The 26,746-nt window shown below is 51.5% G+C and overlaps 2 protein-coding genes across 9 annotated transcripts in view; one reads left to right on the plus strand and one right to left on the minus strand.

The window, feature by feature from the left end:
• Positions 1 to 1,563: 1,563 nt before the first annotated feature.
• PROCA1 (protein interacting with cyclin A1) lies at positions 1,564 to 8,363 on the plus strand. Of its 4 annotated transcripts, none has more exons than XM_032845348.1 (5): positions 1,564 to 2,044; positions 5,846 to 5,932; positions 6,980 to 7,115; positions 7,396 to 7,554; positions 7,645 to 8,363. In XM_032845348.1, exons 1-5 carry the CDS (start codon positions 1,957 to 1,959, stop codon positions 8,312 to 8,314), a joined length of 1,140 nt encoding a protein of 379 aa, XP_032701239.1. In that variant the 5' UTR covers positions 1,564 to 1,956; the 3' UTR covers positions 8,315 to 8,363. The 4 variants fall into 4 exon arrangements, with proteins under 4 accessions (XP_032701239.1, XP_032701241.1, XP_032701240.1 ...); XM_032845347.1 differs by lacking the exon at positions 1,564 to 2,044 and adding an exon at positions 2,610 to 2,689; XM_032845350.1 differs by lacking the exon at positions 7,396 to 7,554.
• Positions 8,364 to 9,747: 1,384 nt separating this feature from the next.
• Positions 9,748 to 26,746, minus strand: part of SUPT6H (SPT6 homolog, histone chaperone and transcription elongation factor) — a 33,065-nt gene continuing 16,066 nt past the window's right edge. For 4 of the 5 annotated variants that reach the window (XM_032845369.1, XM_032845366.1, XM_032845368.1 and 1 more), the window contains 26 exons: positions 26,388 to 26,536; positions 26,137 to 26,235; positions 25,525 to 25,654; positions 25,291 to 25,441; positions 24,994 to 25,148; positions 24,616 to 24,811; positions 24,075 to 24,214; positions 23,836 to 23,953; positions 22,463 to 22,539; positions 22,107 to 22,242; positions 21,683 to 21,820; positions 21,437 to 21,604; positions 20,560 to 20,687; positions 19,226 to 19,433; positions 18,593 to 18,740; positions 17,811 to 17,953; positions 16,767 to 16,907; positions 15,520 to 15,715; positions 14,883 to 15,121; positions 14,172 to 14,285; positions 13,893 to 14,017; positions 12,082 to 12,194; positions 11,727 to 11,804; positions 11,464 to 11,630; positions 10,826 to 11,013; positions 9,748 to 10,550 (listed from right to left, as the gene is read on the minus strand). In XM_032845369.1, the coding sequence (XP_032701260.1) occupies positions 10,364 to 10,550; positions 10,826 to 11,013; positions 11,464 to 11,630; positions 11,727 to 11,804; positions 12,082 to 12,194; positions 13,893 to 14,017; positions 14,172 to 14,285; positions 14,883 to 15,121; positions 15,520 to 15,715; positions 16,767 to 16,907; positions 17,811 to 17,953; positions 18,593 to 18,740; positions 19,226 to 19,433; positions 20,560 to 20,687; positions 21,437 to 21,604; positions 21,683 to 21,820; positions 22,107 to 22,242; positions 22,463 to 22,539; positions 23,836 to 23,953; positions 24,075 to 24,214; positions 24,616 to 24,811; positions 24,994 to 25,148; positions 25,291 to 25,441; positions 25,525 to 25,654; positions 26,137 to 26,235; positions 26,388 to 26,536 (3,832 nt within the window). In that variant the 3' untranslated portion in view covers positions 9,748 to 10,363. The remainder of the gene's footprint in view (positions 10,551 to 10,825; positions 11,014 to 11,463; positions 11,631 to 11,726; positions 11,805 to 12,081; positions 12,195 to 13,892; positions 14,018 to 14,171; positions 14,286 to 14,882; positions 15,122 to 15,519; positions 15,716 to 16,766; positions 16,908 to 17,810; positions 17,954 to 18,592; positions 18,741 to 19,225; positions 19,434 to 20,559; positions 20,688 to 21,436; positions 21,605 to 21,682; positions 21,821 to 22,106; positions 22,243 to 22,462; positions 22,540 to 23,835; positions 23,954 to 24,074; positions 24,215 to 24,615; positions 24,812 to 24,993; positions 25,149 to 25,290; positions 25,442 to 25,524; positions 25,655 to 26,136; positions 26,236 to 26,387; positions 26,537 to 26,746) is intronic. The other variant, XM_032845370.1, reaches the window with a different exon arrangement.

Here is a 26,746-nt window from a genome sequence, read left to right on the forward strand (position 1 = left end):
GTGGGTTACTATGGAATGCAGCTGGCCCTGCTTCCCCTCACAGCAAGCCTATGGAGACACATGCGGTTGCCTAAGTGAAGTAAGATAAAGCACCACCATACATAGGAAGAGCTCAAAAACCTTTATTATTTTTTTAAAAGATTTTACTTAGGGGCACCTGGGTAGCTCCATCCTGCGATTGAGCCCCTTAGGGGGCTCTCTGTTCAGCAGGGAGCCTGCTTCCCTCTTTCTCTCTGCCTGCCTCTCTGCCTCCTTGTGATTTCTCTGTCAAATAAATAAATAAAATCTTTTTTTTTAAAGATTTTATTTATTTATTTGACAGACAGAGATCACAAGGAGGCAGAGAGGCAGGCAGAGAGAGAGAGGAGGAAGCAGGCTCCCCGCAGAGCAGAGAGCCCGATGTGGGGCTCGATCCCAGGACGCTGGGATCATGACCCGAGCCGAAGGCAGAGGCTTTAACCCACTGAGCCACCCAGGCGCCCCAAATAAATAAAATCTTAAAAAGAAAAAAAAAGATTTTACTTATTTGAGAGAGGAAATACAAGCAGGGGGAGTGGGAGAGGGAGAAGCAGGCTTCCGGTGGTGCAGGAAACCCGAAGGCGCGGCTCCATCCCTGGGATCATGACCCCAGCTGAAGGCAGATGCTTAACGACTGAGCCACCCAGACGCCCCTTGAAAATCTTTTTTTTTTTTCTTTAAAGATTTTATTTATTTATTTGACAGACAGAGATCACAAGTAGGCAGAGAGGCAGACGGGGGGCGGGGGGAAGCAGGCCCCCTGCAGAGCACAGAGCCCGACGAGGGGCTCGATCCCAGGACCCCGAGACCGTGACCCGAGCGGAAGGCAGCGGCTTAACCCTCTGAGCCACCCAGGCGCCCCTTAATTATTTTTTTTAAAGATTTTTATTTATCTGACAGACAGAGATCACAAGTAGGCGGAGAGGCAGGTAGAGAGAGGGGGGGAAGCAGGTTCCCTGCTGAGCAGAGAGCCCGATGTGGGGCTCTATCCCATGACTCTGGGATCATGACCTAAGCCAAGGCAGAGGCTTTAACCCACTGAGCCAGCCAGGTGCCCCTATCTTAATTATTTTAATAACTGTTTGGGGTAAGAGTAACCTGAGATCTTGGCTCTATGTTGACATCTTTATTGGGCAGTGTTGTCTCCGGGACAGGGTGCCTGTTGGGGGCGGCGCGGGTGCAAGGAGGGAACGCGGTGGGGAGGGGGCCCTGAGGATGGGCGCCACGAGGGTTTGGGAGCCGACAGCAAGTCCTCATCTTGAGAACTGGGCCATGTGCTCTGTGGAGGAGCGTGAGGGCAGAAAGAGAAAACGCAAAAAAAAAAAAAAAAAAAAAAGAAGAAGAAGAAAAAAAAGAACGAACGCGAGCGAGCCGGAGACCGCCTTACTCCACAGAGAGAAGGAGCGGGGAGAAGCCAGGTTGCCTGCGGGGAGGCGGGCTGGACAGCGCGCGGCTGGGTTCCGACCGCTTGGGAGGGGCTGGATTGCGGCAGAAGCTTGAAGTTGAGAGAATGCCTGGGGCGGGGCTAAGAACGGGGGTGGGGTGGGGGCGGGGCTAAGGTCTGGGGGTAGGACTAAGAGCTCCGAGTAGGTCTGGAGAGGAACTAGGGATGGGACTGAGGGCTGGGCCTGAGCGGCCGAGCTAAGGTTTAGGCCTGAGAGAAAGAGGTGGTACGAAGGCTAAAGGTGGGACAAAGAGGAGCTTGGAAGGAGCTGCAAGGCCCCGGATGAAGAGCGCGGCTGAAGCTTAGATTTGGGCTAAGACAACACAGAGCCAGGGGAGGGTGGAGGGGGGCATTGAGCAAGCATGAGGCGGAGTTAAGGGCTGGATTGGGGCGAAGCTGAGATTGGGGTTTACGGCTGGCTCGACCAAGCTGAGGTTCAGGATTGGACTTCTGCGAGGAAGAGTCTTGTAGAGACGAGAACTGGGCTGAGAGCGATGTGGGTCAGAACGACACTGAGGATTGAAAGGTGGACTAAGGAAAAGACTGAGGACAATGCCAGCATCTGGGATGAGAGCTGCACTGGTAAAGAGGGGTGGGGCAGGAGTTTGGGGGTGGGTTTCAGTCTGAGGGCGTGGCACCAAGGAGGGTTTAGAACTGGGAAGAGCTGGCGAAGGAGGCGGGGCCAGGGGCTGGGCTGGGGCGGAGTTAGGGCCTGGGGGCGGGCTCACGCCGAGCCGTGGACCAATGATTGAGGACTGGGGTCCTAAGGCCCTGGAGAGTCGGGCGGGAGCCAGAGCTGCCAGCCCAACCCCTAGTTTGTAGGGGTGGAAGGCATTGCGGTGCTGCCTCCGGAGGCCCGGCTGCCGCCTAAGAAATGCGGGCCCTGGCTGGAGCACCTGCTCCAGCACCCACCCTGTCGCCAGGCTGGGACGGGGGGTTCCATTGACTCTGAGGGGAGGAAGGAGTCTGGAAGTTCCTCGCGTGACATCACAATCACCACCAGATGTGGGCGGGGCCAGAGGGGCATTTCCCAGGAGACGCGTGCACACCGCACTGTCTAGCTCCCTCCTTCTCCCTACTTCCCCTCCTCTCTCCCTTTCCCCTCCCTTCCTCCCCCATTCAGCTGCTTGGGTGCCCCACCTGGAGCCCCGCCACCTGCGCCACAAGGGCAGGGGGAGCTCCCCGGCCTTCAGGACTGGGAGGATTCTGTACCAATGAGCCTTACCTGTGAGTTTTGAGTTAGGCCCCTGCGCCTGGTTGAATGCCCCTCCCAAGAAAAAGACCACAAGTTACCCTCTTCCTTTCAAGTTATCACTCTCCTCATTTCATTATGAAGTCCGCCCTGTGCCTGCCACCGTTACTTCTGCTGACTGGAGCGCGGGACTGCTGCTCCAGTAGGAGCTCTCCTGTCTGTGAAACTAGAGAGCAGGTTGCCTTCCTCGCGTCTGAGGAGAGTTACTAAACCCCACCCCTTGGCAAACAGAGTTATGACTGTTAGGACTTCTTGGGGGTTTGGGAAGAGTTAATCAGTGGACTCTGTCTACAAGCCGCCTTCACCATTACTCTGGAGAGAGTAAGAACATTGGAGTCAGATAAAGCAGAGTTTGAATCCTCACCCTTAGGCTTCAGGCTGGATCTGGGAGGTGGTGAAGTCAAGATTGAGTCAAACCAGAGGATGAAGAATTGGCTGTGTTGGAGCTGAAAAGCAGGTGCTGTAGGGAAGCTACAGGCTTCAAGCTAGCAGGATGGGCTTTGGATAGGAACCCCAAGTAGACAGGGCTGAAGGAGCCCAGGTCATACAAGGCCAAGAAGATTAGGTTAACTCCTACCCCTACCACCTATTAACTTGTGTCTTTGGACGGGTTTTTTAACCTGAATCTCTGAGTCCCCATTGACAGAATGGATTGTGGTGAGGATTTTGAATCAAAAGCATATTTTAAAAGCCCAGTACAGTGCCTAACGTTGGGGAGATGCTCATCCTGGGTCGATTCTCTTTCTCTAGAAAAACCCCCAGCTTTGAACCCTGGGCAGAATTTCCAACGCTGTACTTTCTTTGTGGTTCCAATAGGGGGTTTATTTTATTCTACTCATGTAGTCATTCAATCCACCAACATTTGCTGGGCACTTTTCATGTCCCAGGACTTGCAGATACAGAGGCAGATCAAATATAGGTTTTGTCTCATGTTGCCATAGAGTAAGTACATGAAGTGCCATGGCAGGGTAAAGGGGCACAAGACATGTGTGACCAATTCTACTTGGGTGAATAGCATTGTTCTTTCCAAGATGAACAGGTATTTCTGGAGAGGGAAAGGCAGGAGAGAAGGAATGGAGAAGGGAGTTGTGGGAGGAAGGATGAATGGGTGGGAGAGACTTATAACTGAGGAAGGAACCAGAACCTGGGTCCTGGGGGGGGGGGAGGTGTCAGTTATGTCATGATAAGGAGTTTCACTTCATCCTGAAGGCAATGGATGACTATTGAACAGGAGGAACATGGTGGATGAGTTGGTATTCTAGAAAATTCAGTTTGGCTGCACTGTGAAGACTGCATGAGAGTAGTGAAACAGAAGGCAAGGAGGCCAGCCAGGAGGTTCCTGCAGCGGTCTTAGGGATAATGGAAGTCTGAACCAAGATAGAGGCAGATGTGGGGGACAGGTAGGCATGGCAAGACTTGGTCATCAAGATGATGTAGAGGTGAAGGAAAGAACAATCCCTAGATTTCTAGATGAGGTGTCTGTTCCTCTTTGAAATGGAAGAGATAAGAGGAGACGGTTTATTGGGGGGTAAGGAGAAGATGAAAGGCTTGTATGGGACATGCTGGTCTAAGATGTTTTGGGGAAGTTCAAGAGGATATTAACTACGTGCTCAGGAAAGCTGTCTGGATTGGAGACCCTGATTTATGTCTTTTTTTTTTTTTTTTTGGTGGATGTTGAAACCATGTAAGTGGATAACATTATCCAAGAGAAGGCTGTAGAGTCTTTGAGAAGGAGGCCAAACACAGAATCCTGGTCTTCACCAATTTTAGGGGGACAGCAGAGGAAAAGGAAACCGCAAAGAAGTTAGGAAAGAATGAAACAGCTAGTCAGACAAGGAAGGCAGGTGAGAGGAGAGAGTTCTGTCATGGGAGTCAGCAGAACAGTTTGCAGGAGAAAAGAGATTGAATGGCCAAGAGTGTTGGGTGAGATGAGACAAAAAGAAGGCCACTGGGTTAAACTATTAGGAGATTGTTGGCGGGGGAGCGCCTGGCTGGCTCAGTTGGCAGAGCATGGGACTCAATCTTGGGCTTGTGAGTTTGAGCCCCACGTTGGACATAGAGATTACTTAAAAAAAATAATTAAAATCTTAAAAAAAATAAAAAGGAAATCGGTGCCTGGGCTCTTTTGATAGAAGGGTCCAGTAGCTGCCATGTTGTACGTGGCTGGCATGGAAGAGAGGTGGACCCTGAGCTCACTGAAGATAGGGACTGGGCCTCCTTCACAGGTGCCTCGTGAAGCTAGTATGTCTGTTAGAGGAAGGAGTGAATGATACGGATTGAAAAGGATATGCAGTGTTAGAAGGAGGAACAGGGTTTATAGAGTGTTTTGTTTAAAGATATTCATTGCCTGTAGAAGAAAAACCACAACAGTGAAGAGGGAGAGGTAAAAATTTCTGGCTGGGACCTAGAATCCAGGAGCTTTGGGCAGGAGGACAGCGGAGGGATACTTCCCCAGGCTGGAGGAGGAGGTGGGAGGGGCCTGGGTAATGCTGGTGCGATGAGCTCAGAGGAACAGCACCAGGGTGGGAACCTCCAGGAAGGTGCTGGAATTTTCATTTATTCATTCTTTCCATACATTTTGAGTACTTACTAAGCTGTGGAAAATAGAAGGAGATGACCAGGACCTGGCAATCAGCTCAAGGGACAGGACTCAGCTCCAATGCCCCAAAGGGGAAAGCTCATTGCAGGAAGGCAACCCTGTGGTCGTTGATGGTGGTGGGGTCTCAGCCCAGGGAGGGACTGTCTGACCAGTCTCCTTACACCCCGGGAATTCCTGGAATTGTCCCTCCTTGCCTCGGCTCTGGCTCATTCCTATTCATTACTCCAGACTCCACTCCTGCCATGCTTCTTCCAGGAAGTCTTCCTCAAGAGCCCCGCAACACTGGCGCTCTTGTTCTCTGCTTCCACAGGCCTTCTTCCCACCACCTCCCTTCCCATCAGGATCTGCGTCATCCGGCTGCCTTGAACTGTTCATCCTCTGTGTCCCTCTCCTCACCTTGAGAATAGGCACTGTTGGGTTGTTTTGGAAATTTCCGCATCTCCAGGGCGCAGGTGGAGCTTGTCAGGGAATGGCTGAGGCATGAAGGGCATGGGGAGGGGGCTGCGGCTGCTGCCACTCTGTGTTCTCTCAGATGTAAACAGGTTACCCGGCTGGGAGAGAGGACATCTGCTGGCTGGTGTGCCCTCTAGCACTGACGCATCTACCTTCTCCTCTGAAGGTGGGTCCAGGGAATCTCTGGGCCCCGGGGTTCCCCATCCATCTCACTTGAGAGAACAGACACCGGTGGCAGGCAGGAGGGAGGGAAGTGTTTGGTCCTGAACGGGTTACCCCCCCATCCCCTACTCCCTGCCAGGCTGGGAGGGCCCATACCCCATTCCCCAAGGCCACAATTACTCCTGTCTTCAGCCGTGCATCTTATAATGCACGGATTTCTTTGATATATATGAACTGAGCCCTCTCGACAATCCTGCAAAATACATATTACTGCCATCCCCATTTTATGGATAAGGAAATGAAGTCTCAGAGAAGTCACGTGCTCTGGGATGCCCAGCTAGTGACAGAGCCGAGACTTGGACTCAGGCCTGTCTGATGTGCCACTCTGCTGTCCCTTGCTCCCAGTTCAGCAGTGCCGAAGAAGGTAGAGGTCTTGGTGACCCAAGGTCCAGCCTCACGTGCCTTATTCCCCCGCCGGGGTAGAAAGGGGTCATGGGAGAAGCAAAAAAGGAGGCCACCAAGTGGGTCAAGGGTATATGGGGGACCTGGGGCCCTCACAGCCTGGGGAGGAAGGAAGGTGGGGCAAAGCTGCTGTCCCCTCATCTCTCAAGTACTTTTAAGGCCACTTGGACTGACACACTCCCAGCCTGGGTTACCTCCCTAGGGGTGGCCAGTGAGAGGTCCTGTCCCAGTTCCACCTTCACAGAGGCTAGATAAAGGCTCAGTCCTCCTGGCCTGTCTGGGGGGAGGGGGGTAAGCCAGCCGTAGCACCCCGTATCAGGCTGGAACTCATCAGGGCCAGCTCACGTCTTCCTCCACGCGTGGGAGGAGCTGGAGTCCAAGGGGGAACCTACAAGAAGGTGCCTTGTTCTCTCTGTCCTGGTACATGAGACGTTGGACACGTGGAGTCACTTCATAGGCTCACCTTTTAGCTAGCGGCTTGAAGGAGAGCCATTGGTGGACTGGAGCCTTCGGCAGGGTCCGAGGGGAGGCGGTGGGGGTGTGCTGCTGTCGCCACCCCTGTGTGACCCAGACCCCACTGCCCCTTCAGGTGAATTCAAAGACCCGGACAGGTGCTGTTGGAAACACAAGCAGTGCACTGGGCATGTCATCCACCCCTTCCCCTCGGACTATGGCCACCACAACCTGCACCTGCACTCCATCAGCCACTGCGACTGCGAGTCTAGGTAAGGGCCCCCCTCCTCGGGAGACCCCCAGCCCAGGGGAGACTCCTGGGTGCAGCTAGGCCCACCATTGCCCTGTGGTTCGCCCCTCAGCTTTGACCCAGCACCGGCTAGCCTCACCGCAGCTTTGTAAACCTGGCTCTGCTCTGGAGTCACAGGGAGGAGGTCTTTTGGCAGCCCGGGCGGAGCCGGGAGGAAGCCAGCTGTCCCTCAGGCTTCTGGCTCTGGGTCCCCGGGGGAGTCACAGAGGCATGGGAGCCAGGCTGAGTCCTCTGTGTGGCAGGCTGAAGGACTGCTCAGAGAAGACAAATAGCAACAACTCCCAAGATGTGGGCCCAACCTGCTCCCGAGATGAGGGTCCAACATGTTTCAACATCATCCAGTCCCCTTGCTTTGAGCTCATCCCAGAGGAGGAGTGTGTGGAGCGGTTCTGGTATGGCTGGTGAGTGCCGGCAGGCTGACAGGGGCGGCACGAAGGGGCATGGGCCCCCCACTCTCTGTCAATCTCTCCTCCTGTCCCCTTCCCTCCCAGGTGCAAAAGCTATAGGCCTGTCTCTGTGGCAGTGATCCACCATCCCATCCACCATGACTATGTGGCAGATGACCTGAATGAAGAGGAGGAGGAGGAGGAGGAGGAGGAGGAAGAAAGCAAACCTCCCATTCCCACCCAGGTGGGGCCTGCCACCACCGCCCCCGCTGACACAGGCCTGGGCACCGTCACAACTACCCCGGACTCAGCAGCTCCCATCACTATCTGGCGCTCCGAGAGCCCCACAGGGAAGTCCCAGGGCAACAAGGTGATCAAGAAGGTAAAGAAGAAAAAAGAAAAGGAGAAAGACAAGGAAGAGGAGCTGGATGAGAAGCCAAAGCCGAAGAAAAAAGTCAAGAAGGGCAAGTTGATGAAGAAGAAAAGCCCAGTTAAATCGGAATCTTCACCTCCGGACTTGAGCCGATCAATAAGCCCCAGAGAGCTGACCAGGATGTCAGAGTCCAGCCCAGACAGCCGGGAAGACCTGGAGAGTGAGGACAGTTACAATGACCCCCGGCGGGAGGAGCCCTCCAGTGACGATATCGTGGAGTCTTCGTCACCCAGGAAGAGAGAGAAGAACACGGTCCAGACTAAGAAAGCTGGGGCGAAGACCTCACCAGTCAAGAAGGTCAAGAGGAAATCTCCCCCAGGATCCAACCCCAATCTCAGTTGAGGCCAGGGCGTCCAGTGTGAAGAATAAATGCGATCAAGCCTGTAGCTGATCCCCTGCGGCTGTTCTCTCTCCCTCCAACCCGTCCCGGGCGGGGCAAGGAGGGGTGGGCTCTGCGCGTAGCTAGAGCTAAGGGGCCAGGGGCCTGCAGGGGTTTTTGAAGGGTAATGTGTCTTTCAGGAGGGAATCCGTGGGAACGTAGGTGGGAGGCCGTGCAGCCTGTTTATCTGTAACATCGTAGGCTTGGGGCAGGAGAGGAGCACATCGGGGTGGGGTGGGAAGAAGGCTGCCCATCTCCCGGGAGATTGGTCTGTGTGAAATCTGCTCGGCGGACAGGCAGTGCTGTCTGCAGTGATACCCCTAATAAATCTAACCTTTTAACCCACTCTGTGCCACTGTGCCTGGCCTTTCCCTCCTCTAAGTGGCCCTTAGGAAGACACGTGCTGGTGGCACCAAAGGGAATATCATCTTCCAGGCTGGTGTGTCCCTGCTCCTGCTAGGCCCTTCCAGACCTTTGTGCTGAAGGGAATGGAACTGAATTCCTGGAAGAAGACCAGCCTTTCCCTCCCAGCTCTTGCCAACAGCCAAAGAGGTCTTGAACGATGGGATAAAGTCGAGATGGGAGGCTCATTAAGTTTGGGCAGTAATGACCTTTTCCGAGTTCTCTGCTGAGCCCTAAGCAGAGGAAAAGGAGGGGGTAAAGGCTCACTTTCTCAGCACCAACTTGCAAAGCTGTGAGACGAGGCCCTTCTTAAGAAACATGGAATACTAGGAGTCTAGAACACAAAGACGCAGTGGGGCTGGGGGAAAGGGCCAGGGCCAGAGGCTGGCTGGACCAAGCTGGTAAGAGGGGGACTGGCCTCCCCTGCAATAGCCCGGCACTTCCTTCTCCAGGGCGGGTGTGGGAGCAGACAAGCATGGGGCCCATCCGCGGCTGACGTGCCCGTGTAGAGGTACTGTACTTATCACAGACCAAGGCCCAGCTGGCAAAAAGAGTGGGGGGAGGTAGAGGGGCTCGAGAAACTGAAACTTACTCTCTGCCCTTCTTCACTGTGCCAGAGGTGACTTGTGAACCCAGTAGATGGAGTGGCTGCCTGCCAGTGTAGTAACAGCAGCTAATGGGTCCTAGGGCCTTACGAGGTCCGAGGCCCTGGGCTCAGCACTCACACATCCTCTCAGTGCTGGCAGCTGCCCTGACGAGGCAGGTAGCAATCACTCCACTTTACAGAGAAGATGGCTGGCTCAGAGCCAACAGGCCCAGGGCTGGGGAAGTGGAGCAGGGATGTGATCCCAGGTAGTCAGATACAGATGCCGCTTGCTGTTCTGAGTCAGTCTGATGGCCTGGGAGGAGTTACAGGGAGCCCCCAGAGCTCCACACACTGCTTTGAAAGCCACCCTTCAAGCACCGGAATGTTGGAGAGAAAGACTTTGCCAAGTGCTCTGTAGAAACACTGTTTATTCAAATGACAGGCAGGAAGCGGAGGCAGCAGCAGGTGGGTGAAGGCGGCCAGGCGGGGGCGGGGCAGGTTAGCACTGCTCCCCCACATTCCCTGCAATTCTGCTTTGCTAGCCACCCAGGCTGTCGGCATCAGGGTCAGAAATACTTTTCCTCCTTTCCCTCCTGCCCCAAACTGAATAAATAGCATTCCTCTCCCTGCGAGAGCTGGGGGAGACTCATGTGCTGAGCTTGGTGCCCCAGGGTCACAGCCCAGAGTCAGATGAGGGCAGAAGCTCAAAATGGCTTGTAGGGAGTAGAATACAAAACTGTTCCACTCTCATTCTCGTCTTCCTCTTCTTCCTCCCCGCCACACCCCTCCCAGCCTGGTCCCGGGACAGTGGTCAGTGAGGGCCTGGAGTGGGGCACTGCTGCCTAGCGTGCACTGAGCTCAAATTCGTGAGGCCATCCAGCTTGTCACCCATCCAGGCTGACCACCAATGAGAATGTCAATTCACGCCACTTTATGGACAGTAAAGGAGGGACAGGGAGTGAGGCAGTGGGCAGCTGGGCCTCTCCCAGCCTCAGAGGTAACCAGAGTCCTAGGGGCAGGCCCCCTACCGATCCATCTCATCCAAGAGCGGGGTGGCATCGCCGGCAATGGACATGGGGGTGCTTTCGATCATGGGGCTGGGAGAGGGTCGAGGTGTCAGCCGCTGCTTCTGTTTCCGCCTCTCGGCTTCCTTCTCCTGTAGCCACTGCTCTGCCATCTTCCCCCAGTCGATGGCGGCATGGCTGTTGGACCTGGGAGCAGGAAAAAGGGGCATCTGAGATCAGGACTCTCCCGGAGATCGCTAGAAGAAAGCCTTCCCTTTTTCATTCTTATAGAAATGGACCACCTATTTTTGGCAGCAGCCACATCACTCTCTTCTGTCTTCTCCCAGCAAGCATCATCCCGGGCTATCACCTGGGTCACAGCTCTCACAAGGCCCAAGGTACCTGCCTATGCCGGGGCCTGCTGGCCTCTTAACGATATCTGCCCCCAGGATCCTGCTCCGTGCCACCGACCACACACTTACTTTGGCTGCTGCTGCCGTTGCCGAGAGCTGGAAGAAGGCTGGGGCTGGGCCTGGGCAGATTGTGGGGTGGTGCTGGCCTGGAGCTGGTGGTACTGTGGTGTGGTGATGGGCTGGCTGGGGGTTGTGTAGGAGTAGCTGGGGGTCATTAGTGGTGTGGCCACTGGCTGCTGGGCTGGCGTTGGGAATACCTGGACAAAGGAGAACCATTAAATGGAGATGAGTCTAGGGCCTATTTGGCCTTGCTATGACCTTCTGGCAAACTGAAAGCTGGGGCTTGGCCCAGAGCTTTCCAGCTAACCAACCATCTCTTGGGCAGTGTGTAGTCCCAAGCAGCAGAGAGAGGCAAGTGGGATGGCACTGGGCACAATGGGGCCCACCACTCCTGGCCGCCTAAGGGTTCCAAAGATCCCAAAGGACTGTGGAAAAATCAGACCTCACTCCCTTTACCCTCGAGTGGGCCCAAGGAAAAGGACTGTGGGTTGGAGACAGTTCCTAAGGCTGTGATGACCCCATCTGTATGTATGAAGCCCCCCATGGTGGTCACTGCCAGAGGCCAGTCTATAGACATGGAGAACGGATGACGTTCCCTTTCAGTCTTCTCCACCCCCTGCAGGGAGCCTTGTCCCCAAGCCACGTACATGGTAAGCGCTGCTGCCCCCTCCACTGCCACCATAGCCATATTGGCTGGAGGCCCACTGGGCTGGGGTGGCATTAGGATTCTGTCCTTGGCCTGTCACGGCTGCAATGGCACTGAACATCTGGGAGGTCATGTTCTGGGGCAAGGCATTCACAGCTCGCGTCAGATCTGTAAGCACACAGAGGTGGGAGATGGGCACGTTAGCAGTCAAAGTCCTTCTGGTCCCATCCCTCCAGGTCCTAGTCCCAGACATAAGCTCCTTACCTGCAAGGTTGATGTTGGCTGGGGTGGCATTGATAGAAGCAGGTGTCCGGGTCCTGCTGCTGCTACTGGGGGTGATGCCTACAGGAAACAGCCAAAGTTAGTTATGTCCCTCCAGGAACCTATTTCTGGTTTCACAACATAGGGGACTGGAGGAGGTCTGAGGTGGGCAGAAAGAAGAGAAGCTGCATTGGCAAAGTAGATGGAGAACATCCTTGATGCCAGGAGGCTGGAGCAGGCGTGAGACAGTTGTGGTGACAGCTCAGGCCTTGTCCCTTCCACAGGTGGCAAGTGAGCATCCTGATTCAGGGCCTACCTGTCCCTCTAAGCACACTACAGGGCTCAGTGCAGAACTCACCCGGTACGGGATCCTGGTAGTGATCCTTAAACCATCTGAAAAGTCCATTCACAGTAGGGAAGATTTGGCCCCGGTACCGGAATCCTTCGGGAGTCACTGTTACATATTCTATCCTGGGATTTTGGAAGGAAACACGTGTCAGACACCACTTGGGGCCAGCCCTGAGTGAGCAGCCAGAAAAGATCTCTACCATGTGAAGGAGCCAAACTAGGTGCTGGGGGGAAAGGAGAGATGAAAGAGCCCTGACTCCATCAAAGGAGGCCGCACTCTGAGGAGGTAAGCAGGTCAAGGCCAGGCATCAGCAGCCCCTAGTATGCTAGGTACAGGCCACCAGAGGAAGGCCTGCTGTGGGCTGGGCCACCACCCTGGGCTGTAGGATGATGGCAGCACCTGCAAATGAGGGTAAGACTGAGGTCCCGGTGTCAGGGCCGGAGGGGCTTCCCAGGGCAGCAAAAACAATTCCCTGAGAACTAGAATCTGGAAGCACCCCTGTTCAGGTGGGGAGTCTGACCTTACTCAACACTTGGCAGTGGTGGGAGTGCAGGAGGATGGGCTCTGGGTTCAGACCAGTTCTAGCTCTAGCTCTGCCTCGGTCACTTGATGCCTAGATGACCTTATATGAAGTTACTAACCCTGAATCTCAGCTTCATTTGAAAATGAGAGTAATAACACTTAAACTTTTAGAACTGAGTGTGGGGAATAAATGAGACAAGGCACGAGATGCACTCAGCACAATGCCTGAAAGAGAGATCTATTCAATTAAGGATAACTGTCAATTACCAACAGACTAAGACAAATAACACCACGTTCTCATTTATACCGAAGTTGAACTCTGCTTCCTAAATGTGATGACACGCAAGTGTTCTTAGTTCGGCGACAGAAGGAATCTGCACACCTTCCCATGGAAGGTTATCACGGTGCCTCTACTCCCTTATTTAAAGGTCCCTTGTTTATTCAACTGTTCCTCACGGGATAGTGTCCAGCCAAGAGCTCTGGCTGCCATCCTCTAGAAGTGTGATGGTGAATCAGAAATGGCTTCCCAGAAACGACAGCAGTATTCCATATGTGCCCAAGACGGTGTAGGGTCTGGAGTCTAGAGCTTCTTGTCACCAAGCCACTGAGCCCACCTATAGTCTACATTGTTTAGCATGTGCAGGCAGCAGAAGGAAAAGAGCAGAAATGCACTGGCCTTGGCCAAGGGGCGAAGAGAGGATGGGGGCATAGAGAAGAAACAGACAAAAAGAAAGCAGAGCCCGCTCCCCCAAAAGGGACTTTGACTCAGCGTGAGCTCTAGAGGGACCCAAAGGAATACGTAGGAAGGTCAGCTTAGTCACACATGGAAGGGAGCAGAGGGGGGTCAGTGGGAGAAAGAGAAGTTCTTCTGACCCACCCCTGCAATGCAGGCAGAAGTCATCTAGCACACTACAGCGACCGTGAGCCAACATGAGATGACTGCCCTGGCCAGGGCAAAGCAGGAAAGAAAAAGGAGAGACCCATGTCCTGGCCCCCATCTTTGCCAGTCAGGTGGGGAGAGGCTGGTAATTTCCATCACTCCGTGGTAGAGAGAACAGGTGAAGGAAACTTTCTCTTACAGAGTTGAGGAAGGTATCTTTCATACCAAATCTTTGCCCTTTTGCCTCTAAATCATCACCCTCTTTCCCCAACTCCAAACTCCACTGCTGGTCTAAACAGGTAAGAGGGAAAAGACAGTCAAGCAGAACCAGAGAGAGGACCAATCTAGGGGTCTCTAACTCCCCTGCTGGCCTTTCTTCGGACCCTGGTGGCAGCACCTTCTTGGCACCAGTGCTCACCTGGGTTTACCCCGGGGCTGGTATCCCAGGAGGAACTTGCCGGGCAGTTCCTTGCAGGCACAGATGAAATAAGGGATGAAGGTGGGCTTCTCCTTCTTAGTTTTGATGAGCAGCTCCTCTAATTTCTGGGGGCAGAACGAGGGGGAGAGGTTGGGATAGCAGCACGCTCGGCACATGGTGTCTGGTGCACACACGAGGCACACATCTCCTGCACTGAAAGGAAACCAGACATCCTGAAGTGACTGGGAGAGGTCATGCCTTGAAGAGCCCTGGGCTCACCTTACGGTCACCACCACTGCAGTCCTGATAATACTTGTGGTTCAGGAGGTCGCGGGCAAAGGATGCCATGGGCTGGACATAGCGAGCAACAATCTCATCCAAGTCTTCAAATTCCTGTGGGGAAACGGTAAAGGCCCCACATGTCACAGTGAGCTGGGACTCCTGGCCCTTCAACTGATGCACTCTGAAGAGAACCTAAGGGAGGACGTGGCCTTCCCAGCCCTGCTGTGGCCTGACTACGCTGGGAAGTCCCCTCCTTTTACCCAGCTGTTTGAGTGGTGCCCAGATTGATCAGCTTATAGGCACAAAATTTTTTAAACCGTAACCCTGATTCTCCCCTGCTGCTTGGGAACAACAGGGAGCTTCATACCATTTTTCTCTACTGAAACCAAAAAAGAGAAACACATTGTTGCGTGTGTGTGCGGGTGTGTACACAATCATATGCTTCTGTGTGCGTATTTTCTCCTTGTCCTCTGCTGGCGCTCTCCGGGTAGTCTATTTTAAAATTTAGAGGACACAGAAAAGGGAACGAAATACACAAAACTTGTTATCAAATGACTCATCTCACAATCAACCTCCTGTTCTGTCACTCCGTGTAGCTAAAATACATGTAACGCATATAAGTCACTAACATCAGCTCAAAGTAGCCAGAAATGCCTTGTTTCTGGAAGCAGGAGAGGGGATGGGAAGTGGGCGGGATCCGGCTCTCACCTCACTATTGATCCACAGGGTGGCTCCCAGGCTGAAGGCATTTTCTTTGCCTTCTTCCCGGACGTCCACGTGTTGGTAGATGCCGTCGCTGACCTTCCAGGTCACGGTCAGGTGATTTTCACCCTTGCTACTCGGGCGGATGATCACATCACCCTGGTCCATGGTCTCCATCATCTTTTCTGCTTGCTTGAAGTTTATATTATGGAAAGATGGGTGTGCAATCACTCGCTTGATGTATGCTGAGGAGGACAGGAGAGAAGTACAGATCAGGCGAAGGGGACTGGGAGCCCACAACAACGGGACAAATCGTGGCATCATTTCTGACCCGCTGTCAAATTCTGAGACTCTTTCACCCTCTCGGGACCTGAATTCTCTGATGTGAAGGATGTGTGCACCTGGGTTCCTGAGGCGCTCAGAGAACGAGCCTTTAAATGTCATAGTACATTAGCAAAGACGTGTGACCCCAGAAGACTCTGGTTTCCAGCCCTGCCACTGACTCCATCCGTGAGGTCTATGGGCCTCAGACCTCAGAGCTGAGCACTCGCTCCCACCAGGGCACAGCCATCAGCAAGTGCACCCTGTGGAGGGAGGGCTGCCGAGACTTGGGCTGTACAGGTGTGGTGGTGGCCACACTCACTGGTCCGCTGCTGCTTCCGTTTCATGTCCTCCTCCTGCTTGTGGTCTGCTGCTTCCGCGTCAAAGTCATAGTAGGTGTCTTTGGGCAGTTTCCACTCATTGTTCCTGTCCATGAGGTCTGAGGTTCGGCAGGTAAGGTCGGCGCTGAACTTCTCAATGTCAATCTTCATGATGCGGCAGTGAACAGTCATTCCCACCTAGATCCACAGAACATTTGAGCTGGAAGGGACAAAGACGATCTAGCCCGATGCCCCATTTTACATGTGAGAAAACCAAAGTCCAGGCAGGAAGATGGGAGAGTGACTTGCCCAAAGCGAGCCAGCGAGCAAACAAGCGATCAGGAGTTCAGTGCTGACTCTGTTCTACACACTACAGGCCGTGCCCTGCACAGATGCCTATTGCTCTAGGCAGGAAAAGCAACTAGGGCTTACTGTGTCTACCCTGCCCCTGGCTAGTCCCTTCTCCCATAAAGTTACTTAATTACTGCTCCCAGGGTGCCATCAAAGCCTGGCTGCCCTTTCTGGAGGGGAGGCAAAGTAAGAGCTTTCTGTTCTTTCCCGGACTTGTCTTTCTGTCTAAACAGCAGCACAAGCCAATCACATGGCATGGCTCTCCTTTTGAAAATCTTCCGAGCTTCCATTTTTCAGAAGATCTTTCCCCAACCTCCCTATCTCCACACTTCTTGGGCGATCATGACACTCAGAACCAGAGAATTTGGCAGACCTGATACCAGCCGTGTCACCAACTAACTGGGTGATCCTGGAAAAGACACTCCAATTTCTCCCCCCAAAAAGGTCCTATTTTCCTTCCCCATCACATGAGATTAAAGACAACGTATGTAAATGTCAAGTGCTGGTATCTAGTGGGTGCATAATAAATGGCAGCTGGCAAGAGAATACTAGAACAGAAAGAGAGCGTAGCCTTTCTGTTTCACAGCATGGAACGCTGGGCCTTGCTTCCTGCCTGCAGACTCAAGCACAGCTTCCCACACAGGAAGAGCGAGCCCTCTCTGAAAGGCTGGCAAGCCAGTGAGATCTCACAAAGACAGTGAACAAAAGCTGCTTCTCATTCACATGCTTCTCACCCTGGCTTCTTTCAACTAGTTATAAATCCTTCTGACGGCCTCTCCCTACCGGCAGCCAGTGGGAACAGAGCCTCACTTCTGGGGGGCACAGCCCAAAGTTCCGGATCACCCAGTTTGGGTGGCTGAAAGCCCTACTAGATGCCTTAGCCTGGTCGTTCATCTACCTTCACTCGCTCCTCTGGCCGCTTTACCACTTTGTCACTGAGGAATTTGGTGGGGATGAAGCCGGTGACACCATTGTCTAGCCGTGTTTTGACACCAATGGCCTGGCCCGGGCACGAACCGCTGTCAAAGTGGTTCCAGACCTGAAAAGTACACCGGAGAGGAGCTTGGTCATTAAGATTCTGGAGATCACGCGTTCAAAAAAGAGCTGCCAGGCACTGCAATTTCTCTGCCGTAACACCTGGCACTGTGGTCTGAAAACACAATGACTCAGCCACCCACCAACACAGATTCTGAACCTCCCTAATGTTCCTTGACTCATAAGTGATGTCAGTGGCTGGCACCACCAGCCATCAGAGCAATCCTTCATGTTAATCGAAATGTGTACGTCCCTCTACCTACAACTGAGGTCCCTTCTCCCACCTTGTTTTGACACAAGAAATAAACATGCCAGTCTCCACAGAACAACCCATTCCAGTGACCCAGGTGCCCCCTGGCTTTCTTAAAACCCAGGCAAATCCCACAGCTTCTATTAGGTCAAGTTCAGAAGTCATCTCTTTCATAGACTGCCTGATAACATCTGAAGACTCAGAAAAAGCGTTCAGGATGGCGTTAGTTAACTTCTGACCATCAGAAAGGGAGATAATGTTTAGAAGAAACTACGACAAATTAAAATGTGTGTGGAAAACGGGAAAATTCAAAAGAGCCTAGAGATACCTTTTAATTAGCATGTATGGGGACACTGTGCCTCCCCTGTAAGTAAGACATGCACATCTTCGTATCGTCAGTCTGGTTGAGTTAGTTAGATCCCCAGAGAATAGAAAACTCGGGTTAAAGGCTGAGCCAGAATAGAAGGAAGCATACAGATTTCTGACCTGCATACCTAGGGACTTCACGTTAGACCTGTATGTGTTCTAGCCCTCTTCCCCCTCTTGTGTATTTGGTAAAAGCACCGCTTAAAACAGCCCAATTCTCGACTCCTTTCTAGGGCACAGAGAACATTCAATCAAGACCTCCAGTGACCACGCTAGCATGGCAGCACGTACCTCACTGAGTTCGGGGAAATTGTCTTGCTGACAGAAGGGACACTGCCAGAGCCCTGTCTCATCGTTGCGGATTGCCTGGTCATAGCTCTCACCCTGGGGACGCCTGTGGGCAATGCCGGTGACATTGCAGATGATGAGCTTTCCTGCAGAAAGGGCGAGGTGGACAGGGAAGGGAAGAAGAGAATGGGGAACAGGCTAAGAGAACTGGAGGGGTGACTCCTTCCCACTGACATGTAGTGACAGAATGTCGGTCTTATAGCATCTCCACAGATTTCCCTCACATCCTTGAGAAGGGAAATCCTCCCCTGATTTGGTGATGGGGGAACATGAAGCCCCCACAAGTGACTCCCTCAAGATCCTGCAGTAGCAGGTTAAAGGCACAGTTTGACCCTGGACTCAGTTTTGACTTCTAGCCCAGGGCTTTATAATCTTATTATTATTATTTTTTAAGATTTTATTTATAATTATTTGACAGAGATCACAAGTAGGCAGAGAGGCAGGCAGAGAGAGAGGGGGAAGCAGGCTCTCCACTGAGCAGAGAGCCCAATGTGGGGCTCGATCCCAGGACCCTAGGATCATGACCTGAACCGAAGGCAGAGGCTTTAACCCACTGAGCCACCTAGGTGCCCCTAGTTATAATCTTCTTACAGACCCCCTGGTCTTTTCTCCCTGCAGACCTGCCTCATTCTGTGGGAATCATGGCTTGGTTTGAACGTACACAGTGAACACATCCCCCACCCTTATACATCCTCCTCCAACTGAAAACCAGGCCCAGAATTTACCAATGTAGAAGGTCTCTGGTGTTTCTTTGGTTAACATATTGAAGATTTCCTCTGTGTTGGGAGAGCGGTAGGCTGTCCTGAGGTCCTTATACCGGCAGCTCAGCTCCGCCCGGATGTCATACAAGGTGATATGTTTGTCACCATAGCCCTGCGGAAGAAGCCCATCAGGAAGAACCTTGCAACCATTCCCTAACTGGAGCCACAGGGGCTTTCAAGGAAAGGAATAGGCCAGCTGGCCCCTGTCAGGGCTTCTCTTCACTTTTTTTCCTTTAACACTTAGGACAAGAAGTTTTCAAGTTTTCTCTAAAACCTTCAGAGAACCCCAATGTGTGAAACAGACACATACAAAGCTGTGCTATTGGAGAGGAGGCAAGAAGGCCTAGAAGGAAACTTGACAACTGCCCCGAACCACTGGTAATGGCTGTAGGAGTCTGAGACTTCCTTGGCTCCTTAATAAGCAGACTAAACACTTTCTTGAAAATCCCGGTAGAGCCTGCTCGGGTAGGGTGAAGAGAGGATCGAGTCTCCCATGTCCATAGTATCAGAGGTTTTCTGGGGACTTGCTGCCCGAGTCTCCTCCCAATCAGGGGACTTGGGATGATTTCTGTGCCGGGCCTCTATGCTGTCACCCACCTGCCTCTCCAGTTCTTCTGCAAAGGCATCAAGGTCCAGGTCCTTGAGTCGCTCTGGGTTTTCCAAGATCTCTTCCAGGGCTCCTGCAGGGTTGGCGTCCTCAGCTGATTCATCATATTCCAGAGCGTCCACTGCCATCTTCCTGGCCCACTCATAGGTCTCAGGGTGGACTCGGGAACCATCAAGAACTTCAATGTATGAGTCAGTGCTGAAGGAAAGGCAGAAAAGGAGCCAGGATATAGAACGAGAAGCTTCTAGTAACAACCCAAATGTCCAGCAATGGGGAACTGGTTAAATAAATTAGGGTACCTCCATACAATGGAATACTATACAGCCATTAAAAATAATGAGGTAGATCTATGTGTGCTGACATGGAAAGATGGCCACGATATACTGATACGTGAAAAATGCACTGCAAAACACTATGAACCATATGATCCCATTTTTGTAGTAAATGGGTAGTTAGTAAATGCATAGCAAAAATAAAATTTAGGAACGTTGTAGTATACACCAAATTGTTATGGTAGTTATCTCTGGGGGGTGGGATTATGGGGGACTTCCACTTTCTGCATAATACTGCTATACATTGAATTTTATATCATGAACTTAAATAAGTATTATAACAAGATAAAACAAGAAGGGGGAAAAAGACTTCTGACAATTTGCTGGCAGCTATTTTCCCCCATAAAGCCTTCCCAGGCTGGTCTTGCCCGTGCACTCACATGGACCTATGTTATTCGTGGAGTGTTACAGCAAAGCTGGGTGGAAAATGAAGTTTTAGAACTTGAAGCCTATTTCCCCACTGATTTCCATTACTGAATGAGGAGCTATGTGCCCGTGGAAAAGATCCTCCAAAGACTGAGTTGATAACTTCTGGAGAGGAAGAGGTCAATAGTGAAGTCCAAAGTCCAAGTGAATAGAACTTTCTCTCAATAACATCATCTTAAAACATACAGAATCTCTCTCCCCCTTCCTTATTTCATCATACCCCCACACTCCTTTTCCATTGCCCCTGCTATTCCCGCCCTCATCTAGCCATGGCAGATCATAACAGAATATGTTTGTGTTTACTGAACAAAGTATTGTGTTTCCTGTCCTTAATTTATAAAATAAGTTGGTTCTTTTTATGTTTTTCTCACACTAAAAAAGCTTCACATAATTGAACCGATCTTTTCCATAGGTCAGAGGCTCTTGACTTAATAAAGCTTCCTCACCTTTGCTTTAAAATATTTCTTAATTCAAATACCTCGGGCCCTTTGACAGCCCTAATTCCCCGAATCCCCAAAGCAAAGCCCAAGGGAATCCTCCTGGCCCACCCAGGCAGAGGGTATCACCTGTCCCCCAGGGAGGCCGTGTCAATCTTGAGGAAGCCAGCGCAATTCATGAAGACTTTGGGACCCATGTGGCACATGGTGACCAGCTGGGTCCGGCTCTCGAGCCTGGTGTTGTTTTGCTTCAGGATCTAGGGGAGAGGTGTGGAGTGAGCCAGAGCAGCAGGCAGGCCCCACCCTCCCCGCCTCCTTTCAGGTTTCTGGGAAACCCTCCGTGATGGGAACTCCGTCCCCATGCCTCAGTATCTAACTGAGCACTATGCCATACTGTCCATTTAAAAGAAATTATTTTAATAAACGATGTCACACCTGCCAAAAATAATACATAACTAATATATGGCTTAAAAGTTAATGATAAAATGGGGCACCTGGCTGGCTCAGTTGGAAGAGCATGCAATTCCTGATCTTGAGGTTGTGAATTTGAGTCCCACACTCGGCATAGAGATTACTTATAAAAATTAGTAATAATTTAAAAAAGTTAATGATAAAACATATATCCAAGTGCCCGCCACTCATCTTAAGAAAAAAAGAAATATTACCAAAATTTCTAAAGCTCCCTGCATACCACCCCCTTTAGCCTCCGAATGAAATCCCTTTTTTTCCTCACTGGAATGAACCACTATCCAGAGGCTGGTGTAGGGTACTCTTCTCACTTTCTTCCATCTGTTTTAAATCTTGGTTTATGGCTATCTTTCCCACAGTATAGTAGTGAAGAGCATAGCTGTGGTCTCAAGTCTGACTTGGACTCTCACTAGCTGGATGACTCTGGACAAGTCCCTTGACTCCTCTGACTTTGGTCTTTTGTCAAATCATGCTGGCAGAGTGTAAAGGCTCAATGAAATGGGAACTTTTCTTATTTTCTGATTCAACCCCATCCTACCTTGAGGAGATGTGTCCCTTTTCGAGGTCCCAGGCCACAGACATATTGGATTAAGGCCTGGCTGTATGGGTGGGCGATGGCACGGTTGACATCGACCCCAACCTCATTGACTCGGTTGATAAATTCACAGTACAAGGCGTTGAGCAGCTCCTCTTTCACCACGTGCTCCTGCAAACACAGAACAGGCAGGGGTAAGGTTCTTGTACCATTCTGCCCACTCAAGCTTGCCTGTCAAACCCTACTCACCTGTAAGGGATGAAACTTGAGACACAGGATGTCTTCATCAGAGCTGCACACCTGGGCAAATTCAATCAGAGGGTCCTGGATGCGCCGGGCCAGGGAGACAGCCTGTCTCAGCACTGGAGGGTAATCCCGGAACTCTGCCTAAAGTCAAATGAGGACCAGCAGGACCATTAAGTTCTCTCAGCTCTCAACAGCAAAAGGAAATACAAAGTGTTCTGGCCTCAAGTCACTTTCTTGTCCCCTCAGGGGCCAATTTAATCTGCAGGGCTCCCTATCTGAGCCATGACTGGTGAAATGAAGCACCCCCATATGGGTAATTGAGTAAGTGCAGTCCTGTGCCCTTGATCACTTTCGTTTCCCTATTAAATTTCCCTGGGATTCACAGCTCTTACTTGTGCAGGTCCCAAGAATGGGGCTCCAACATTACCTCCGATTTCTTGCTGTTCATATAGAGAATGGCCAACTCATTATCAACCAGCTCCACCCCAATAGAGGACAGCTGTTGGCCCTGGTCCAGTTCATGCACAATTCGCTTCACATCTTCAATCAACATCTGGGCGTCCCTGGAGGGAGGAGGGGTGTTGGGTCAGGGCTCTTTTGGAATAGTTTATCAAGGACAGACAGACTCAGGGCTGGGATGGGGGTAGGGTGGGGGAGGAAGACAAAGAGATACTCCCTGGGGATGGGAAATTTACCAATGGTCTACAGAGGCATATGCCAGATTCAATAAGAAGGGACGAGTGAATATAAGCCAGGTCTAGTCTGATCCCCTGGTGCCCCTACCTGTTTTCTCCTGCGACTGTCACCACATGAGGCTTTTTGTTCAGAAGAAATTTCTTTAGGGTTTCAATATCTTGAGCCTGGATTGAAATAAAATTAGAACTAAATGGCTCTGAAGATAGGGAGATTTTTTAACAGCTTTCTCTCCCTAAGTAACAGCAAGACCTTATAAGACCAAAGAACAGTAAGCTCCAAGTTAGACTGTCTAAGTGGAACACAAATCAAGGAGACTAAGGTCTCCGTTTTCAATGTCGTATATGCATTAACGTTTCCTAAAGTTACTATACTTCTGGCTCATACTTGGTTGTGATTAAACACACTTGGGTCTTCTTTTTCTTCCTTTTTAGTAACCTCTACACTCAACATGGGGCTTGAACTCACCACCCTGAGAGCAAGAGTCCCATGCTCCCCTGACTGATCCAAACATACTTGGTTTTTGCTAACATAAGCCACTGTTTGGTTGGCAGGACTATTCTAAACTCATTTCACTGTTTTCTTTTAAAAAAATGGTTGTTAGGGGTGCCTGGGTGGCTCAGTGGGTTAAAGCCCCTGCCTTCGGCTCAGGTCATGATCCCAGGGTCCTAGGCTCGAGCCCCGCATCGGGCTCCCTGCTCAGCAGGGTGCCTGCTTCCTCCTCTCCTCTGCCTGCCTCTCTGTCTACTTGTGATCTGTCAAAAAAAAAAAAAAAAAAAATCTTAAAAAAAAAAAAAAAGGTTGTTAATGGGGCACCTGGGTGGGTCAGTTGGTTAAGCGTCTGCCTTATGCTCGGGTCATGATCCCAGGATCCTGGGATTGAGCCCCACGCTGGGCTCCTGCTCGAGAACTAGGCTCTCCCTCCCTCCACCCCATACTCATGCTCTATTTTCTCTTGCTCTCTCAAATAAATAATAAAAAAAAAAAGGTTGTTAAAAATTATTTTAGAATGCAGCTCTCTCGGCAAAATGGAAAGATACTGTTAGGTTAAAAAAAAAAAAATCAGAAACGTATACGTGAGATGAATTCGAATTCCCCTTTCCTTGGAATAAAAGACACTGAAAGGCTAAAGCTGGGAAAAGGTTGGCTTAATGCCTCAATGGCTTTTAGCTCCTGGAACAGGATGACCCAGATGCTGGTAAGAACAGAAGCCATAATGGCAGCTCCCAGAAGCACACAAGGCTGAGGACTTGGCCTCCAGCCAGAAGTAAATTCTGTACAAGGACTTGAGTGCCATCTACTGCTTATGAAAGTGAGGCTTCTCCCAGGACTCCAGGCTTCAGCAAACCGGTAGAGATAACCAGGGTCTTGCATAGACATTGTATAGACCATGAACACGCATCCCCATGGAATTGTAAATGCACTTAAGATGTACACTTGGTTACCCCATCCCAGCCACTTGCCTTCTTTTCCCGTTCTTCCTCTCTCCATGCAGTTCGCCGTTTGGTAAAATGGGGCAGCCGAAGGAAGTCTGTCACTTCTCCTTCACCGTTGACCAAGGCGCAGAACACAGGGTGATCTCTGCCAACCAGACCAGGAAAGAACAGTGCAACAGTCAGAAATAAAAGAATACAGCTAGAGAAGAATGAGATTAGGAAGATAGGGAAGGGGTGAGGCTGGGCAGGCACAAACGGGCAGTCACCTGGCAGAGGAGAAAGCGATGCCTAGAACGCGGATGCCCTTCCCTTGGTTCTCATCCATAAAGTCATCATCTTCCTCTACCTGCTGATCTGGCCGGTAGGGTGCGACCCTCAACCAGTTGTAGAGTTTCCGACTACAGGCCTGAGGAGACACACCAGACACTATGGCCGAGAGGCTCACCGAGTGTGTGAAGGAAACAGATGCGGGTGCGCATGTGCAAAGGTTGTACTGACATGCGCACATGCTTCTAGTCCTTCACGGGCTTATGGTGCGAAGGCCTACGTTGCTTTTGGAAACAGGGGAGTATACGGAGAACAGTAATAAAAACAAAGAATGTTTGGATTGGGGGTGGCGAGTCAAGAGGCTCTTCAAATGGAGAGGTCTTGGAGTGACCCCTGGCCTTCTATGTGCTCCCCGTGATTACCTCCCCCTGCCCCCAGTGTTTCTCCATTAGCTAGAAGACTACTGTTAAGGGGTTCCTGAATTCTCAGCTCTAGTTTGGAGAAATCACAGGACAAAGGACCGTGAGTTTCTGTCTTCACCTTTATGACATATTCTTTGGCTTCTGCCAGCAACTTGTTCTTGAGCTCTTTGGCCATCTGTACATAGAGGAACTGCTGCAAAGCCCGTTCGATGGCCATGGTGCGCTGCCGGTTCCACTCCTGCACCTGGTGGCTGAACTCATCTCGGTAGTAAAACTGTTTGATCTCTTCAAAATATGTCTGGTCATTGCCGTAGCTGAGGAGAGACAACCGGCAGTGTTGGGGAGGGAGGAAAGGGGATACTCCAGTGTCCACAAATGTTGAGTGAGCCAGGGACAACGGCTCGCTCAACTCTGAAACTGCAGTTCACATTCCTGAGGGAACCCCTCCCTCATCAAGCCCTCCCCCAATAAGCCCCCACCCCAAGGCTCTGCTTACCCTTCTACCCCCTTCATGTCTATGCTGATGTCAATGGTGAGCAGCCCCTCGTCTTCAGCCAAGCATATCTTGAGGAACTGGTCATCTCTCAGTTCCTTAACAGGCTTGTTCTTTAAGTACTTGAAGGAATAAGCGTAGTGGGCCTCATCCACATCCTGTAGACACCAAGAGGAATCATCAGCCTACTGACAGGCTGGCTTGAGCAGACGGCTCAGCTGCGCACGAAAGCAAGAAACTCAGTTCAGTCAAACACAGAGCTGGGCCGCGTGTCGGATCAAAACCCTGCACCCAGCTCACCTTTCTACCTTTCTTGGTGGGGGTTATATTGAGTTTGGCTCTCTCCTGGAAGGTCTGCCTCAGCACCTGTCGGACGAGGGGCTCTCGGGCAATCTGCAGGGCCACCATGTAGCGGGCACCTTCCAGCACAGCTTCTGGCGTAGGGAACTGGCTGTGGGGAAAAGGGGCAGCTGCAGGATGACAGTGTCTGGCCCTCAGGCCCTTCCTCCTGCCAGCTACTTGTTGCACGCCTACCTGCAAACGTAATCCTTGGCCAGCTCCAAAGGCTCCGCAGGGAACTGCTCTGTCTCATGCCGCTGGTAGCTGTCCCGGAGGTTTTCCCCGAACTGCTCAGGAGTAAGCCCGAACTTTTTGGCCAGACCATCTAAAGCATACAGGAGGGTGAAGGGTAAAACAACAGCTAGGCTGACAAATCTCTTTGCTCTGGGTCCAGAGTAGCAACTCTGGGCACTAGACTTTAAGAGGATCACAGAAAAGCAGGACCAAGAATTTTACAAGGCATAGTAAAACGGCCTTTAAACACCCGACAGGCTGTTATGAAAGAGGAATTTTCTGTGACTCCTGCGCTCAGAACTAAGGTAGAACTTATAGTTTAATAAAAGAACATCTGAAAGATAGGAAGGACCCTGCCCCTCTGATCGTGTGCACTTCCCATTCCTTTAGGAAGTTAGGGAAAGGCTGGGCCATTACTGCAAAGTGGATGCGGGTGCCGGGGGCCGTGATCAGAACTGCGCTGGTGATTTGCTCAAATGTCTGTTAAGTCCTCTTCCTGCCCACCAGTGACTACCAGGGAACTTCCCTTGCTCATGGCTACAAGACCCAGGACACAAGGCAGCTAGCTTTTACCTAGCCCAGCACTCTGGCAGATGGTGTACATGTCTCGCCGGGAGGCCTGCTTGAGCTCTGGGCCCCTCTGCTCCTCATCCTCTGCCTCTTCACCCTCACCTGGGAAGAAAGCATGAGTTAGTGTTCCAGCTTCCAGTCACTCCCGAGGATCCGACACATGTAGAGAGAAGCCCCAAAGGGCACTCAGTCCGGGCCGTCCAAGGGGACGGTGTGGCCATTAAGCCTCCTGGGTTTTCTTTTCCAGCACTCGCCTTCCTCATCTCCCTCTTCCCGTACACGCTTCAGCTTCTTGCGGCTGGCCTTGGCGGCATTCTGCATCTTGGGGATATCACGGCCATAATAAAGCAAGAAATGGTTGTAGACATCTTTCAGTTCATCCATTGACTGCACATCCTTAAGCCTGGAGGAAAGGGACACAAGACCTTAATTGTCACTGAGTAAAAGTATAAACCCAGTCAGTACTGCTACAAGAGGTCCAGTTCCCATGGAGGCAAGATCCCAACTGGGAGGGGCGCCTGTACTCTTCAATTATTAGAACTACACAACACCACCAGACTATGACTTACTTGCAACCAAGATATCTTAGAGAGGCAATACATCAAATGGTGGT

This window comes from Lontra canadensis, unplaced genomic scaffold (assembly GCF_010015895.1).
Source record: "Lontra canadensis isolate GAN:19392208 unplaced genomic scaffold, GSC_riverotter_1.0 scaffold163, whole genome shotgun sequence".
NCBI lineage: Eukaryota > Metazoa > Chordata > Mammalia > Carnivora > Mustelidae > Lontra > Lontra canadensis.

Coding starts and splice junctions, on each gene's coding strand:
- PROCA1 (XM_032845348.1), top strand. CDS start 1,957: ATGTGGGTCAGAACGACACTGAGGATTGAAAGGTGGACTAAGGAAAAG. Junction 2,045..5,845: donor CTGGGATGAGAGCTGCACTG/GTAAAGAGGGGT, acceptor GTGTTCTCTCAG/ATGTAAACAGGTTACCCGGC. Junction 5,933..6,979: donor ATCTACCTTCTCCTCTGAAG/GTGGGTCCAGGG, acceptor CTGCCCCTTCAG/GTGAATTCAAAGACCCGGAC.